The 17,228-nt window shown below is 40.8% G+C and overlaps 1 protein-coding gene across 20 annotated transcripts in view; it reads left to right on the forward strand.

The window, feature by feature from the left end:
- The first annotated feature begins 1,244 nt into the window (after positions 1-1,244).
- Positions 1,245-17,228, forward strand: part of TASOR2 (transcription activation suppressor family member 2) — a 67,225-nt gene continuing 51,241 nt past the window's right edge. For 3 of the 20 annotated variants that reach the window (XM_086333598.1, XM_086333601.1, XM_086333603.1), the window contains exons 1-3: positions 1,300-1,849; positions 3,830-3,955; positions 7,127-7,300. In XM_086333598.1, the coding sequence (XP_086189724.1) occupies positions 7,278-7,300 (23 nt within the window). In that variant the 5' untranslated portion in view covers positions 1,300-1,849; positions 3,830-3,955; positions 7,127-7,277. Of the gene's footprint in view, positions 1,850-3,829; positions 3,956-7,126; positions 7,301-17,228 lie in introns of all 20 variants that reach the window. The other 17 variants (XM_086333608.1, XM_086333618.1, XM_086333620.1 and 14 more) reach the window with 11 other exon arrangements.

Below are 17,228 nucleotides of genomic sequence, written 5' to 3' on the forward strand. Positions count from 1 at the left end.
AGGGGTTGCATATTTACACAGTGAATCTACTAAGAAGGGAAAGAAGAGATTACCATGGAAATTAGATTGCTTGTTAGGTTTGCTGGTAGGTAAAGGGAGTGGGTATTGATCAGAGATATCACAAGAGGGAGCTCCTGGGGTTTTGGCAGTGTTCTATTTCTTGACCAGAGTGGTGGTTTCATGAACATTTGCTTTGTGATAAACCAGTGAATTGTACATACTGATTTTGTATACTTTGAAAATATCAGTTATATTTGATTGCTTCTACAGCCAACTTTCCTCAGTTCTTGAACATAATTTCACTTTTAGGGTTTTTGTACTTGCTTTGTATTCTGCTTAGTTCTTCCTCCACATCTTCCAAAAATTGATTTGGTCTGTTTTCATTATTGAGGTTTGACCCCAAATGTCCCTTATACAGTGAAATGTTGAAGCTCTCCCTCTTCTGCCCCAGCCTCCAGCCTCCAACCCTATCCTCAGTATTTCTGGCTTGTTTTCACAGCAGTATTAGTAAACGAAATTCTGTTCTTGGGATGGAAGTGGTTTACTTGTTACTGTTTGTCATTCACCTCTAGAATAAGCACCACAATGTGCAAGGTCCTTGCCTAGCTTACTTACCTAGATGACAACTGTAATCTTAGCGCCTAATTTAGCAGCCGGCCACAGTGAACAATTTAAAAGGTGCTATTGAATGAGTGAGTCATTCCATTCCCACCACGAGGTCCAGTGCCTGGTTCACGGTTAAGTGTGTGCAGCACTTAGTATGTCTCATTGGTAGAAGAACGCTATTTGTTGCCCCTTAACTCTGCATTGATTTATAAACTTTCAGAGGTTCTTTCCCTGAGAACTAGCACATAAAGAACTATTCCACGGAGCAACGTTTTTTAAACTGCAACAAAGGTGTGATTTCGTAAACGTCAATTCAGGGTAAGACAAAACAACAGTCGGTGCGGCAGCTGCAGTGGGAGATTAAAGGAGATAAAGACTCCCAACCTTGAGGCGAACAAACACCCCAAAACGCGTGCAGGGCCATCGACACAAGAATTCCGCGGCTCCCCTTGCGCGCCTTCCGCTTCCGGTGACGCGCCCACCTCGCAAGATGCCTCGCCACGCCGCTGCACCCGCCAGAATCCGTCATCCAATCCCGGGCCGTGCTGAGGCCTCGCGCCTGCTCAGAGGAGAGAGGCGAGCGCCGCGTGGACGCCGGCCGCAATCTGCGCCTGCGCGTCGGCTTCTCCTCAGCGATTGGCTCCTGCCCCCCCTAGGGGGCAGCCACTGTTCCGTTTTCACTTTCTGTCCCCCCACATCACCTCTTCCTGTGGGCGTGGGGTTTTACTTCCGGGTTCCAGCGTCCGTCACTGGGAAAGTCGACATGTTCCCTCAGGGAGTGGGGCGCCTCGGAGTCCGTGCCTTCTTTTGACCCTCTGGGGACAGGGACGACTCTTGGCTGACCAGCGCCGAGGAGCCTGCAGGCTCCAAACCTGGAACGCCCAGTCCGCGTCCCTCCCGCCGGCGCGTCGCGGCCGACCCGCGACGCCCGGGCGGCGCTCCTGACAGGGGCGGAGAAGCGGGACGGGCTGCGACGTGGAGGGTCCCGCGCGCAGCTGACGAGCCTTTGCTGACGCGGGCCGCGTGGAAACCGGGAGGAGGGGAGTCCCAGCCAGGGGCGGCGGACGGCTCCCCAGCCCGGGAGGCGGCCTGAGCCCCGCTCGGTCTCAGGGTCCGACGAGATCTGCCACTCGTGGCCGGGAGAGGAGGCAGCGCGCGTGGAGGCGCGGACAGCATCTCAGCATGAGGAGGAAACTGAACTCTGAGGTCAGGTCTGCCAGGGCGGCGGCGGCGCAGAGAACAGGTGAGGCCGCCCGTCGTGGACACCCGCCCAGGGGGACGCGGCAGGTGCGGGTCCTTCGGGGCTGAGTTGCGTGGCGTGGCCGCTCGGGTCGTGGAGGTATATGCAGTAAGAGAGCTCGCCGTTGTCGCGTTCTGTTTTGTTCTTTTGGAAAATTAAACTGCTGTCCACTTTGCATGCTTCTCGCGGCTGCTGGGTTGACACACGCCTTCTTGCCTTGTTGGCGTTCCTCCGGGTGAGCGGGGCGCCGGGCGGTGGTTTCAGAGTCGCTTTTGTTGGGCTGCCTCTGCGCGGACTCCCGGCCGCCGACACTCGGGTCTCCACCTGTCTCCAGGCGCTCGGCGTCCTCCTGGAGTGTGGCGCTTCAGACTTCCTCCCGCCCCTCTAGGAGGCGTTGTCTCTGGCGGCTTCGGCGCCTCCTCGGAGTTGCCTGTCAGAGGACCGCGGCATCCTCACGGACGCCGTGAGAGCCCTGAGTGGAGGCGTTGATCTTCTGGCCGGGACTGGCTGGGAAGCACTTTCCTCAGGAACCCTGGTGAAGTCCGCTCCCCCGCTTCCTTTCTGTGGACCGTTGGTGGCCCTGTGTGACCTCTTCTTTTTAAGGTAGACGTAAAAGAAGGAAGAGGTCTTTCTCCAGGGAGGCCCCTTTGGCTGAAAACTGAAGTATCGCGTCACCATAGGTTGGTCCATGCAACCCAGCAGTTTGAAGGTGGCACCAAGCAGTATTTGTGGGGGACGTGGCATGCCGTGCCAAGTCGCTTCAGTCGTGTCCGACTTTGTGCGACCCCGTGGACTGTAGCCCGCCAGGCTCCCCTGTCCATGGATTCTCCAGGCAAGAGTCCTGGAGTGGGTTGTGGGGAAGATCCTTCGAAAAGCCTCATTTCACTTAATGACCAGTTGTCTATTTGAAATCTAAAAATTTAAACGCACCTCTCTTACCCTTTTTGTCCTTCAAAGGGAGAAACGTTTAAGGTTTTTCAGAATATATTCTAGATTTAAGGGTTGCTCTAGCATATGGTGTTAGTTGCAGTAACGTTGGTGATCCAAAGGCCCGTGGTGTTCCCCTTCACTTTAGAAAGGGATAGGGGTGTAGATAGGATATTTAATATTATGGGCTTTGAGATTGGTAGTAAGCCTACTCAGGAGGTTCATAACAAAGCTACTATTCCTTAACAGTATAAGAATACTTTTTTGTTGAAAAAGATGCTTTCTATAATAGAACCAGATAGCTCTATATATATGTTCAGTACATCAGTAAATAACTAACCCAGTTTGGAGAAAGCTGTGTTTGTTCACAACTGTTTTGAGGAAGATAAAGAGTAGTATTTGAAATTTTGTGTTTTAAGAACTATATCAGGGGCATCTCTTGTAACCCAGAAGTAGTTGCTTAAACGATTTAAAATCTACAAAGTGTCTAAAAGTTTGCCTGAGACGTAGGGTTTGTTAAATAAATGCAACGTGGTATATCTATTTATCATTCGATAGATACGGTATCTATTTATCCAGTAAGTCTTTCATTCCTCTATTGATGCACATTTATTTTCAAGCTTTCCCTATAACTTAAATGCTGCAGTTATAAGCACTGCTTCATGTGCTCATCAAAGTATTTTTATGAATCATAGAATTGATTCCTTCTGAGGATGATAGATAATAATGCTATTAAATTGCCCTCAAATGATTGTACCCTTTTATATTCACTCTCTCAAAAGATGTGTTTTATCTCCCCACTAGCCAGATGGTAATATTTTGCTAACTTTCTAATACTTGAAAATAACATCTCATTTAAGTGTTTATCTTCCTTGGGTAATAAGAATATTAAATATTTTGGGGCAACAAACATCCTTTGCTGTTTTAAGTTCTGACTTTCTTATTTGACCCGTTTATCTGTTACTGCAGTGTTTTAATTACTGTAGCTTTAAGATATATTTTGGTACTTCCTTTTGAAGAAAAGCTTTGGGCTCTTCTTTTGCATTTTTCTTCCAGATGAAATTTAGAACCATCTTTTCAAGTTCTAGAAAATCTGGTTGCGATATTGTTTGTGATTGCATTGAATTTGTAGATAAATTTGAGAAGAGACATTCTTTTGAGTTTTTCCTTCTAGGATAATAGGTATGTCTCCTCATTTCTTTTATTAAATTTTTTTGTAATTAAATATGCATTTTTATGTACTGTTAAAAAGAAAAGTGTATCTGTATACTCTGCTTGATAGAACATCACAAGTACTTGGAAGCTTTTGATGTGTGCCTTTCCCCAGAAACAGGATTCTCTGCCCCCATGACCATGGTCATCCTGAATTTGGTGTTAATTATTCCCTTGCATTTCTTTACAGTTTTAGCAACTGTGTATGTATTTTTTCCCAACATATTGTTTACTTTCACATGTTTTTGAACTTTAAGTAGAATCATATTGCATATTCTTTTGTTAAGCATTATGTTTCTGAGATTCATCCCTGAAGTGTATATACCTATAGTTCAGTTCAGAAACTTTAGAACTCCTTTACAAGTATTGAAAGTATTGAATACCTCAGAGATCTTTTGCTTATGTGGATTAAATCATATTAGATATTAAAACTAACCAATTTTAAATATAGACATTGGTACATTTGCTTATGCCAATAAGCATATGGTATATTGATAGCTCTAAAAAATAGTAATAATAATAATAGTAAATCTTAGACAACATTTTTAATGAAAAATAATTTTTCCAAAATAAGTTAGTGGCAAGAGTGGCATTGTTTTACAGTTTTCCCAAATATCTTTCATGACCAGAATCTCATGTTTGCTTCTACATTCAATCTCTTGCAATATATTGTTTTGGTTGAAGTAGATGCAGAAAATCCGGCCTCACCGAACTATATATTGAGAAGAAGGAGGAATATGTTGATAATCTTTTAAATAGTTATATTATTCTTTCAGTTCAGTTCAGTTCAGTTCAGTCGCTCAGTCGTGTCCGATTCTTTGCAACCCCATGAACTGCAACATACAAGGCCTCCCTGTCCATCACCAACTTCCGGAGTTTACCCAAACTCATGTCCATCGAGTCAGTGATGCCATCCAACCATCTCATATTATTATTTAATACTCATCAAATCCTAACAGTTTCTGAAAGGTTAGCCACAGTGTAGAATTTGAAATCAAATAACTTCTCAAACTCTGTGACAGTAAAACCTGTTAGTCTAGCTTGCATTTTAAAGGGATGTTTTACCCATTCATTGGTCGTGTAAAAGATATTAGTTCACTGAATTATGTAGGTTTCCCAAATGATGACACATTTCAATATAGAATATCAAAAAAAGCACCTACATTATCATCACTCCTACATTATCCATCACATCACAGTTTGGGAATCACTCCTGTGATTCATTCACTTTTGTTAAAGTATAATACTCTATTATAATAATATAATATATGTTTATCCATTTTATTTTTTATGAACATACTGGTTAGTTCCACCTCTGGGCTACAATAATTAGTGGTACCATAAACATTCTTGGTCATTTTTTCAGGTGCATATATACAGTAGTGTGATTTAGGCATATTAGTAGTGGAATTGCTAGATCTGTTGGGAGGATATGTGCAAGTTCAATTTCATTAGATAGACTTTTCCTAAATGATGACTCTCATTTATACTCCACCATGAATGAAACCTCCCTTTGCTCTCCAGGCTCTCTACATCTGGCATTGTGCAGCATTTTAAAATTTTGCTGGTCTCGTGGAGGGAAATGATTTATTACTATAGTTTTAAACTGCATTTCTCTGATTACTTCTGACATTGCATATATCTATTCCCAATTCCCCGCCTCCCTCTCTGATAATTCATCTTGCCTGTAGTTTTTCAGTTATATTAGCCTTTTCTGGAATCCTTTTATGGCTTTGTGATTATCTCTATCATATATTTTTGTTTATTTTCCATTTTTTCATTTATTAAACTATTTTGAGGTAACTGTAGATTTGTAAACACAGGTATTTCAGACATGTTTCTTTTATTTTTTATTTTTTATTTTTTTTACATTTGTTCCCCATCCTTATTCTTCATTTATTTTTTTTTAATTTTATTTTATTTTTAAACTTTACATAATTGTATTAGTTTTAGACATGTTTCTTTTAAAGAGCATCTGTTGGAATTTTAATGCAATTTTAAAACATTTTTAGCTGAGATACACAGTTTATTTATATTTGCTTAGTTGCCCTTTGTTCTAGTTGTCCTGACTGTTTTATATTTCTTTTTTCTCTGTTTTTGTTATTTTTTAAAATAATTATTTAATATCTTTTACCATTTCAATTATTTAATATCTTTTACCACTTAATTTTTCCAATATACTAATTTGGAAGTTTTATACTTTTTTTATTGTTATCCTAGAAATATGCATCCCTGGCTTTTCAAAATCTACAAGTGACCAGTATCTTTACCTTCCTGTTAGATAATACAAGAATCTTAGAAGTTTAACTTAATTCAACCCCTCATGACTTACATGTTTTTATCATGTATTTTTATTTTTTAAAAAATATTACCAGGGACTTCCCTGGAAGTCCATTGGTTAAGACTTCATGCTCCCAATATAGGATGCATGGGTTGAATCCCTGCTTAGGGAACTAAGATCCCATATGCCATGCAATATAGCCAAAAAATAAATAAATAAAATAAAAAATATTCTCACCAGACAGAAGAGGACCCATTTAGAATTATTGTTGTGTTTTGCAGGCAGTGTATTTTTGCTACTTTCTCTATTATTCATTGATTATTTTATCTTTTAGACCATCCATCTAGGGCCTTTTCCTTCTGCTTAAACTATTTGCTTTAGAATAACTTACTAAAAGTCTGTTGATGATAAACTTTTTCAGTTTGTGTTTACCTGAAAATATCTTTGTTTTACCATCACTTAAGATGTCTTTGCTGAATAAAGCAGTTTAGGTTGGCAGTTGTTTTCTTTTAGCGCTTTAAAGATCTCATTTCTCTGTTTTTTGGTTTCATTTATTGCTATTGAAAAGTCAGCTGTCAGTCTCTTAGTTGCTTTTCTCGGACTACTTTGACATTTATCTCTTTGTTTTTTAGCTTTCTGCTGTTTCATTGTATTTTTATCTTGTTTGGACTTGTTTGCCTTTCTTAAGTTTGTATTGGAGGTGTTTTGAAATATGTTTATTGGCTTTATAATTTCTAGATTGTGGGTTTCCATTTTTATATTCTATTGATATATTTATCTAATGTATAAATAAACGTTTTATAACTTTCATAGTAATTTTCTCCTGGCCTTTTACTTCTTTTTCCCTTTGTTTTCCACAGTTTCCCCAACAGACTGCATTGCCACTCGTGGATTTTTGTTAATCTGAATAGTGAAAAGTGAACTTGACAATAAAACTCGGAAACTGGTCTTTGGAGAAGAGTAGGACTGGAACTACTCTTTCCGTTTTTTCATCATAATTGGTTTATTCGGATGTTTCTTCCATTTAGACCAATGTTAGTAAATTATATTTTCATGATTTTCAAATTTAGTGGTGTAAATAAGCATGTGATAATTTATAATTTTAGACATTTCCCCTATGTTTGTGGCTAGCCTCCTTTTGTTGTTTTTTTTTTTTTTTTCTTTTCATTGATTATATTTGCTAAAAGTTGTCTGTTCCAAAAGAGTCAGCTTTTGGGTTTTATTGATTAACTCAGTTGGCCTTTTGTTTCTAAAATTTGGTTTCTCTTTTTTTGTTTACAAATTTTATAAGAAGTGTCTGGTGCATACTTTGTTTTCTCTTAATGAGATTCTTTAATGAGATTTTTAACACTTAATTGAGTAACTAAATCCCTTGGTAATATTCTATGTTGAAGACTCTGCCTTCCCTGGTATGGTGAGATAGACCCTGTTTAGAACCCTTTGGGTATACCTGTTCCCTAGTTAAGAGAAAGAATATTCACGACCCCAACTCCTGAGACCTGTTTAGACCAGTTAAAGCACCTGCTCAACTCTCTGGTTATCCCCTACTTCGCTGTGAGCCATCAATAGTGAATAGTCCTGTTCTTTGCCCAGGGCATTTTTATGTGATTTATCTAGGGGCCGTGGCAATTAAGGAAAAATCAAAACATTGTTATGGCAAAATTAAGTATCATTTTCCCTTTTGTTAGAAGTAATAATCAAAATAATCCAAAGCGGGTCTTAAAATGTCATTGACTCCAAAAGAAATTTATTCTTCGGATTTTCTTGTCAGGACAAAACTACTTAACAGTATCCTTGTAGTAAATACAGTAATGAGTTTAATGCAGTCATTTCATTGCAGATGATAGCTTAATACTGAAGCACAAATTTAGCCTAATTTGATGAACCAGAACAAAGATCAGTTTCCTTTATACAGATGTCTGAAAATGGCACCATATAAATTTTGAAGTGATTCCAATAAAAAGTGCATAATCTTGACTATGGAAAAGTGTTCTCCAAAGAATCTGTTGACTTTACATAGCATAGCAAGGAAGAGAAAATTTGAAAAATATAAGATTATAAGTATATGTGTGATACACAGAAAGCTTTTTTTATTGTAGGATTCAATTTTGAAAATGTTAAACTAATCTTCAAAAATTGAATATTAAGTCTAAAAGTAAGTCAGTTAAATGAAAATATCATATTGCCAGGCCATAACTCATTTTTTGCAATGGGAGTAATTTTTTTTTTTTTACAAAGAAGGCACTTGCACTCTCATTGCATATACTAAATGCCCAAAGTTATTTTGCTATTTTACATGGTAATTAATCTACATAATTCCTTATGAATTTAAGTAACTTGCTTTGTGAGCTAAGGTTTCCCTGTATGCTATTTGTACAGTACCATAGCAGCAATGATTCTCTAGGAGCTCTTGGTTAGTTTTTCCTCTAGCAAATGCAGATATGGTCCGGGAAATGCATATGGTTGTGTTAGATTACTTGGTTAAAACATGAGCCAGAAGTAAAAGATGTCCTTAGACCAGGCCAGACACTTGACACACACATACGCCAATTTTACTTTTAGTCCATGTTGTTCGGGCTTAGAGGGAGGGACAAGCACCCCCAATCCCGACCCTGGGTGCTGGAATCAGCATCTCCTGGGCATATATGGAGTATCCATAAACCATATCCAGTAGACCGTTTATTTTTATCGACTACGCAACAAAGCCCAGTGAAACCATAATCAGGGAGTTTACGTAGGCAGTAACGGGAAAGCTTTATAGCAGCGATGGGTTAAAATAACTTGGGGTCACTGTAGTGAAAAGATGTGGATATCGGGTTAGGTCTGCGATCTGCAGTCCTGAATAGTTACTGAATAACCTGTGAGCGAGACACCTTCGAGGAAGTTAAAGCTTGGAGCGATCATTGTAAAATGACAGTAAAACTGTCCACCTAGGAGTCCTGGGAGACGTCAGACAGAGGACCGAGGGAGCCCTGCTTGCTTGTCCGCACTCGGCCCCGACCGCAACTCCCACCCGCTCCGCGGAGGCCTGTGCGGGTGTGGGCTGGCGGTTCCGCCCCGCGGGGTTGACTTTTAAAGGCGCGGAGCAGTGCGCGCCGCCCACCACACTGGCTTTCGCTGGCGGGAGCGGGCAGGCGGAGCCGGCGGGGCGGAGGGAAGCCCCCTCCCCCACGCATCATGAGGTGAGGAGGAGGGGTCGACGCCCACCTGGCTGGTGAACTGCCTGCCTGCGGTGCCTAGCGGACTGGCAGAAGGGTCACTCTAGGTGTCCCACTCTCGGGGGGCTTCAGGGAGTGAAGCTTTGGTGGTGCCGCCGAGGTGCTAGGGCTCAGGGGCTCAGTCTGTTCAACTCTTTGCCACCCCCGTGGACTGTAGCCCGCCAGGCTCGTGTGTCCATGGGATTCTCCAGGCAAGAATACTGGAGTGGATTGCCATCTCCCTCCTCCAGGGGCTCTTCCCGACTCAGGGATCGAACCCACGTGTCCTGCGTTGGCAGGCACGTGGATTCTTTACCACTGAGCCATCTGGGAAGTCAGGTTTATGGAGCATCTTTGCTGTAACTGGTGGAATTCTGCCGGCATGGTAAAGGGGAGACCCTTGCCAGGGTGCTGTAGAAGATGGCAGCACTCCTCACATCTCGTGTGTGTGTGTGTGTGTGTGTGTGTGTAGACATGTAGTATTTTAGGGCGTCCTTTGAACTGCATCCTTTAAAGCAGTGATACCAAATAATAGCAAGAATACCTTGGTTTTTATTCTTTATCTGCATGATTATCTTGACGTTAGAAAACATTTAAACTTTTGTGCATGGCAGACTTTTTTATATATTTTAAGATTGTTATGAAAATCATATGTTTCTCATTCTATAGTATTTTCTGTTTTATATACAGGAGCTTTGTCTTATGGGTGTCTTACTGTTTGGGCTTCTGGGAAATGCTATTTGCATTTGTTTGCTTTGTCTTCATTTTTTAAAACTAATTTGCTACTACTTAGGGCAATGGGAGTTCTTTTTCTTCCAAAATGAAAATAGCTTTATTTCTCCAGATTATATTTATGCTTACATAAAATTTCAGGTAATACATAAAGCTGTAAAAAAAAAAAAAGAAACAAAAATTAGCTGTATTTGATGCACTCAAAGTTGACTTGGTAGAGTATTGGGTACCATGGTCCAGAAGCTCTCCTGGGTACTGGGGGACTTTGTGAGCAAGACAGTATCTACCTGTGTGCACCTTACATTCTGGTGGGGAAGAGGGACACACACCTCAAAAGTAAATTGACAAGATAGTTGAAGTAGTGAGTGCTTCAAAGAAAATGCCTACTTTAGGTGGGGATAATCAGAGGTTTATCTGAGGAAATAACTTCTAGATTTCAGTAAAAGAAGAGAGGGAGCTAAGTCATGGGCATAAAGGAAGACCCAGCATTCCAGTCAGAAATAACAGCAAGTGCAAAGGCCTGAGAAGAGCAAAGAGCTTGAATGCAAAGACCAGGGTAGCTGGACCTTAGTAGAAAGCCAGGGTAAGGTGAAGGGAGTAAGCAAGGGCTGGATTTCACATCGCCACTGAGCAGTGTGTGCAGGGAGGTCTCAGGGCTTAAGTAGGGAAATGAAGTGATCTGGAATACTGATTGATTCACTGGTTATGTGAATGTTTATTGAAACCTAACTGTACCAGGCACTGTTCTGGGCACTGGGGTACAGCATGGAAAAAGATACTCTGTATTCACGAAACTATTATAATAATCTAGTGGTGGGAACATAATCAAATAAACAAGAAAAAGATAAGATATTGGTAAGTGTTATACAGATGATAACCACCATTTAAGTCCTAGTATATGTTCTTAAGGCCTTTATATATATCTGTGTGTGTGACACACATATTAGTACTTCTTTGTAATCAGCTTTTCTTTCCTCTAAACAGTTTATGGTAGGACATTTTTCTCTGTTACATTAAATGAATAGATTTATTTAGGAGCGTCAATTTTTTTTTTAGGCTAAGTATGGCCAAATTAATACTACATAAATGAAAAAAATACTGGGCATCAACAAAAACTTGTGTACGTCATCTATTTGGAAAGAAGTACCACTTCATGGGAAACAGTGGAAACAGTATCAGACTTTATTTTGGGGGGCTCCAAAATCACTGCAGATGGCGATTGCAGCCGTGAAATTAAAAGACTCTTACTCCTTGGAAGGAAACGTATGACCAACCTAGATAGCATATTAAAAAACAGAGACATTACTTTGCCAACAAAGGTCCGTCTAGTCAAGGCTATGGTTTTTCCAGTAGTCATGTATGGATGTGAGAGTTGGACTGTGAAGAAAGCTGAGCGCTGAAGAATTGATGCTTTTGAACTGTGGTGTTGGAGAATACTCTTGAGAGTCCCTTGGACTGCAAGGAGATCCAACCAGTCCATTCTGAAGGAGATCAGTCCTGGGTATTCGTTGGAAGGACTGATGCTAAAGCTGAAACTCCAATACGTTGGCCACCTCATGCGAAGAGTTGACTCATTGGAAAAGACCCTGATACTGGGAGGTATTGGGGGCAGGAGGAGAAGGGGACGACAGAGGATGAGATGGCTGGATGGCATTGGACGTGAGTTTGAGTGAACTCCAGGAGTTGGTGATGGACAGGGAGGCCTTGCGTGCTGCAATTCATGGGGTCACAAAGAGTCGGACACGACTGAGTGACTGAACTGAACTGATGCAGTAACTTCCTTTAGACACACTGACTTATGGCTCTCCACCTTCATTCCATGCTCCAGCAGCCCCTCGTGATAATTTTAACTTATTAGTGTGGTTTGTCATACACTTCAAGAATGTACCCTAAATAACCTCTGTTGTTATTCTAGTTCCTCATGGATTCTCTTTGCCAGTACTATATTTTAGGATTTTAGTATTCATAAGAGGAATGCAAGGAAGTAGAGGAAAAGAAGAGAATGGGAAAGACAGAGATCTCTTCAAAAAAATTAGAGATACCAAGGGAACATTGGAGAAGGAAATGGCAACCCACTCCAGTATTCTTGCCTGGAAAATCACATGGACAGAGGAGCCTGGCAGGCTATGGTCCATGGGATCACAAGAGTAGGACACGACTTAGCAACTAAACCACCACCACCAAGGCAACATTTCATGCAAGGATGGGCATGATAAAGTACAGAGTTGGTAAGGACCTAACAGAGGCAGAAGTGATTAAGAGAAGTAGCAAGAATACACAGGAGAACTGTACAAAAAATGTCTGAATGACCCAAATAAACATGATGGTGTGGTCACTCACCTAGAGTCAGACATCCTAGAGTGTGAAGTCAAGTGGGCCTTAGGAAGCATCACTATGAACAAAGCTAGTGGAGGTGATGGAATACCACCTGAGCTATTTCAAATCCTTAAAGATGATGCTGTTAAAGTGCTGTACTCAGCAGTGTCAGCAAATTTGAAAAACTCACCAGTGGCCACAGGACCAGAAAAGGTCAGTTTTCCTTCCACTCCCAAAGAAGGGCAGTGCCAAAGATTATGTTCAAACTACTGGATGATTGCACTCATTTCACATGCTAATAAGGTTATGCTCAAAATCCTGAAGCTGGGCTTCAGCAGTCCATGAACTGAGAACTTCCAGATGTATGAGTTGGGTTTAGAAAGACAGAGAAATCAGACCAAATTGCCAGCATCCATTGGATCATAGAAAAGCAAGGGAATTCCAAAAAACATCTGCTTTTCTACTTCATTGACTATGGAAAAGCCTTTGACTATGTGGATCACAACAAACTGGAAAATTATTAAAGAGATGGGAATACCAAACCACCTTACCTGTCTCCTTAGAAACCTGGATGTGGATCAGAAAGAAACAGTTAGAACCTTACATGGAACAACAGACTGGTTCAAAATTGGGAAAAGAGGATGTCAAGGCTGTATATTGTCACCCTGCTTATTTAATTTATATGCAGGGTGAAAGTGTTAGTTGCTCAGTCGTGTCCAACTCTTTTTAACCCCATGGACTATAGCCCACCAGGTTCTTCTGTCCATGGAATTCTGGATGCAGGAATACTGGAGTGGGTTGCCATTTCCTACTCCAAGGGATCTTCCCAACCCAGGGATTAAACACGGCTCTCCTGCATTGCAGGCAGATTCTTTATCGTCTGAGTCATGAGGAAAGACCTAGTGCTCATGATATGCAGGGTACATCATGCAAAATGCCAGGCTGGATGAATCCCAAGCTGGAATCAAGATTGCCAGGAGAAATATCAACAGCCTCAGATATGCAGATGACACCACCCTTATGGCAGAAAGTGAAGAGGAACTAAAGAGCCTCTGGATGAGGGTGAAAGAGGAGAGTGAAGAAGCTGGCTTAAAACTCAACATTGAAAAAACTAAGATCATGGTATCCAGTCCCATCACTTCATGGCAAATGGATAGGGAAAAAGTTTGAAACAGTGACAAATTTTATTTTCTTGGGCTTCAGAATCACTGTGGACAGTGACTGTACCCATGAAATTAAAAGATACCTGCTCCTTGGAAGGAAAGCTGTGACAAACCTAGACAGCAGGTTAAAAAGTGGAGACATACATTACTTTGCTGACAAAGGTTCATCTAGTCAAAGCTATGATTTTTCCAGTAGTCATGTATGGATGTGAGAGTTGGACCGTAAAGAAAACTTAGTGCTGAAGAATTGATACTTTTGAACTGTGGTACTAGAGAAGACTCTTAAGAGTCCCTTGGACTGCAAGGAGTCAATCCTAAAGGAAATTAACCCTAAATCATCATTGGAAGGACTGATGCTGAAGCTGAAGCTCCAATACTTTGGCCACCTGATGCAAAGCGCCACTCATTGAAAAAGACCCTGATGCTGGGGAAGTGATGAAAGTGAAAGTGACATCACTCAGTCGTGTCCAACTCTTTGCGACCCCATGGACTGTAGCCTACCACGCTCCTCCGTCCATGGGATTTTCCAGGCAAGAGTACTGGAGTGGGTTGCCATTTTCTTCTCCAGAGGATCTTCCCGACCCAGGGATTGAACCCAGGTCTTCTGCATTGTAGGCATACACTTTAACATCTGAGCTACCAGGGAAGTCCACGATCCTGGAAAAGATTGAAGGCAAAAGGAGAAGAGGGCAGCAGAAGTTGAGATGGTTAGATGGTATCACTGACTCAGTAGACATGAGTTTGAGCAAATCCTGGGAGACAGTGAAGGTCAGGGAAGCCATGGGGTCACACAGAGTTGGACACAACTTAGTGACTGAACAACAACAATTCATAAGAGCTAGATCTGTAGTTTCCTTTCTTATGTATTTTCTTTGTCAGATTTTAGTGTTTGCTTTATAAAAACAAATTGGGAAGCTGTGCTCCTTTTTCTGGATTTTAGAACAGATTAAATTGCATAAGTATAATTTTTCCTTTCAGTTATCAAATGCATATTTACTAAACACCCACTATGTGCCAGGCATTGGGCTGATGCTGGATAATCAGAAGTAAATAAAACAGACATGATTCCTGTCCTCATAGGGCTTGATTTATTAGGGTAGTAGACATTGGTGAAATAATTATGATTATGTAATTATAAACTATGATAAGTACTCTGGGGGAAAAATAGAGTTCTTTAAAATAATAGCATTGATGATCTACTTTGTTCTTTTCATATATTTGAGTAAATGTTTATTGAGTTCATAGGCACTAAAAATTCTTTTAAATTAATATTTGTTGAAGATTTGATATGTAATTAGGTCTGTGGTAAATACTTAAATAAAATGAGGTCTTCATAATTATAAAAGTGGAAATAAAAATAATGGTAGTAGTAGCTACTATGATAGATGGTATATTGCAAATTTTTATTGAGACATATTAAGTAGACACTTCAGTTACATGACATGTCCAATTGTTCACTCCTCTGGAAATCCCACTAAGATTATAGTAAAAGAATAAAGATAAAAATCCACAAAGATCAAGAGAATGAGGAAGGAGAAGATAAATGAAATCAGTATTTGGGAAACTAGAAAGAAGATGTTGTTTAGTCTCTCAGTAGTGTCCAACTGTTTTGCAGCCCCATGACTGTAACCCACCACGTACCCCTGTCCATGGGATTTCCTAGACAAGAATATTGGAGTGAGTTGCCATTTCCTCCTCCAGGGGATATTCCTGACCCAGGGATGGAACCTATATCTCCTGCATTGCAGGCAGATTCTTTACCACTGAGCCACTTTCTGTGGGGAAGCTCATGGAAAGAAGGTAGTTAAGTACTAAATGATTTAGTGGATTAGACAGTGCTGAAGAGAATAAGCTAACAAGAGAAGCAAGCTGATTTCCTTCACAGAATCTGGGAAAGGATCAGGATGTAGAGGTACCAAGCTTTTCTCAAGGTAGAAATACCGGTGGAATAGAAATAGAAGTCATTGATCTTCTTCACTCCACACACCCAGACAGCCACCTTCCTTCTACCCTGACAGAAGATTGAAGGTTTATAGTCAGGAGACATGAACTAGGCAGGCTCTAGACAACTGAGGTTGGGGTGAAGATCCTAAATAAAGATGAGGGTTAAGTGAAAGTTAGCATATGGAATGGTGAAACCAGAGCTGTCTTTTTTTGTGTGGTTCTCAGAACTAGTAGTCAGGCTTTTGTGTGTTAAAGTGTGTTAATTGCTCAGTCATGTCAGACTCTTTGTGACCCCATAGACTGTTGCCCACCAGGCTTCTCTGTCCATGGGATTCTCTAGGCAAGAATACTGGAGTGTGTAGCCATTTCCTTCTCCAGGGACTCTTCCCTACCCAGGGATCAAACCCGGGTCTCCTGCATTTCCAGCAGATTCTTTACCACATGAGCCACTTATGCTTCCCCTCAACAGGGTATTAAAGGATTCTTTTCTGGGGAAACTTATCAATCCACAACAAAATATTTAACAGATAGGACTTTTTGAGTTCACTTGATTAAATCAGCAGCTGCATCACCATCAGATCTCCTGGAAGAATGACGGCTGCTGGTCAGGAAGTGGTGCTCATGCGTTAGACTTTCAGTCAGCTTTAAGTGCCTCACAGTTAAACGTAAACAGACAGCCAAGGATCACCAGTCATTTGCTGGAAGTCTGTAACACAGAAGAGACCAAGCAGGAATAAACAAGTAGAAAATAAAAGGAGCTTGATAGAAATTAGATTTACTGCAGGTAACAGAGGAGAAACTTTAACAAAATGAAACAGTAGTATCTTTAAAGAGAAAAAAGAAGATATAACTTACATGAAAGAAGAGATTCTATTTTTTAAAAGAGGAATTATTCAGAAAACAGGAAGAGATTAGATAATAAAGCTGAAGAACTCTCCTAAAAACAGCCACACCTATTAGAATCTGCAACAAGATACAGTGGATACATAATGATACAAACAGCCACTGTTATTGAGATGGGATGTGTCATGAAATGTTTCAGAGAGGCACTGATACTTGAAATCTGAGCAAGTATTCAAATGACAAGGAAGCCAAAAAAGGGGGAGTACTAGTATATACGTTTTCAAGGCAATATAAGTAGGAGCAAATGCAGAGATAGAAGTATGATACACATGAGAAACTGCAAGCAGTTCATTATTTGGGAAATTCAATATGCTTTACAAAAAAATAACATGTATAGTTATATATACCTTTTTTCAAACAGGATTTGTGGTGGAGTTGTGTGGATTTATTTAAAATTCTTTAGAAAAGTAGCAGTATTTGATGGTATCCATTTATTATTTATGTCAAGAGGAGAATTAAATTGTGGGTCAGGAAACCAGGATTCTAGTGCAGACCTACCACTGACTTGTTCTAAGACCTTAATGTGATGATGTCAATGGCCGCCTTCCAATAATTATCTCCCCTTTTCTTACCTTCCCCCAGATCACAATTTTGCCTAGATTTGGGGGGAATCTCATGCTTCACGAGTGGCATGGGAGGATGAGAGTGGTGTGGCTATGTGAATATTACTCTGAGCTAATTACAGTAATTCTACTCTCCTTGGTTCG

Source organism: Bos grunniens, chromosome 13 (genome assembly GCF_055505025.1).
Source record: "Bos grunniens cultivar Pamir isolate PY7600 chromosome 13, Bosgru_T2T1.0, whole genome shotgun sequence".
NCBI classification, from domain to species: Eukaryota; Metazoa; Chordata; class Mammalia; order Artiodactyla; family Bovidae; genus Bos; species Bos grunniens.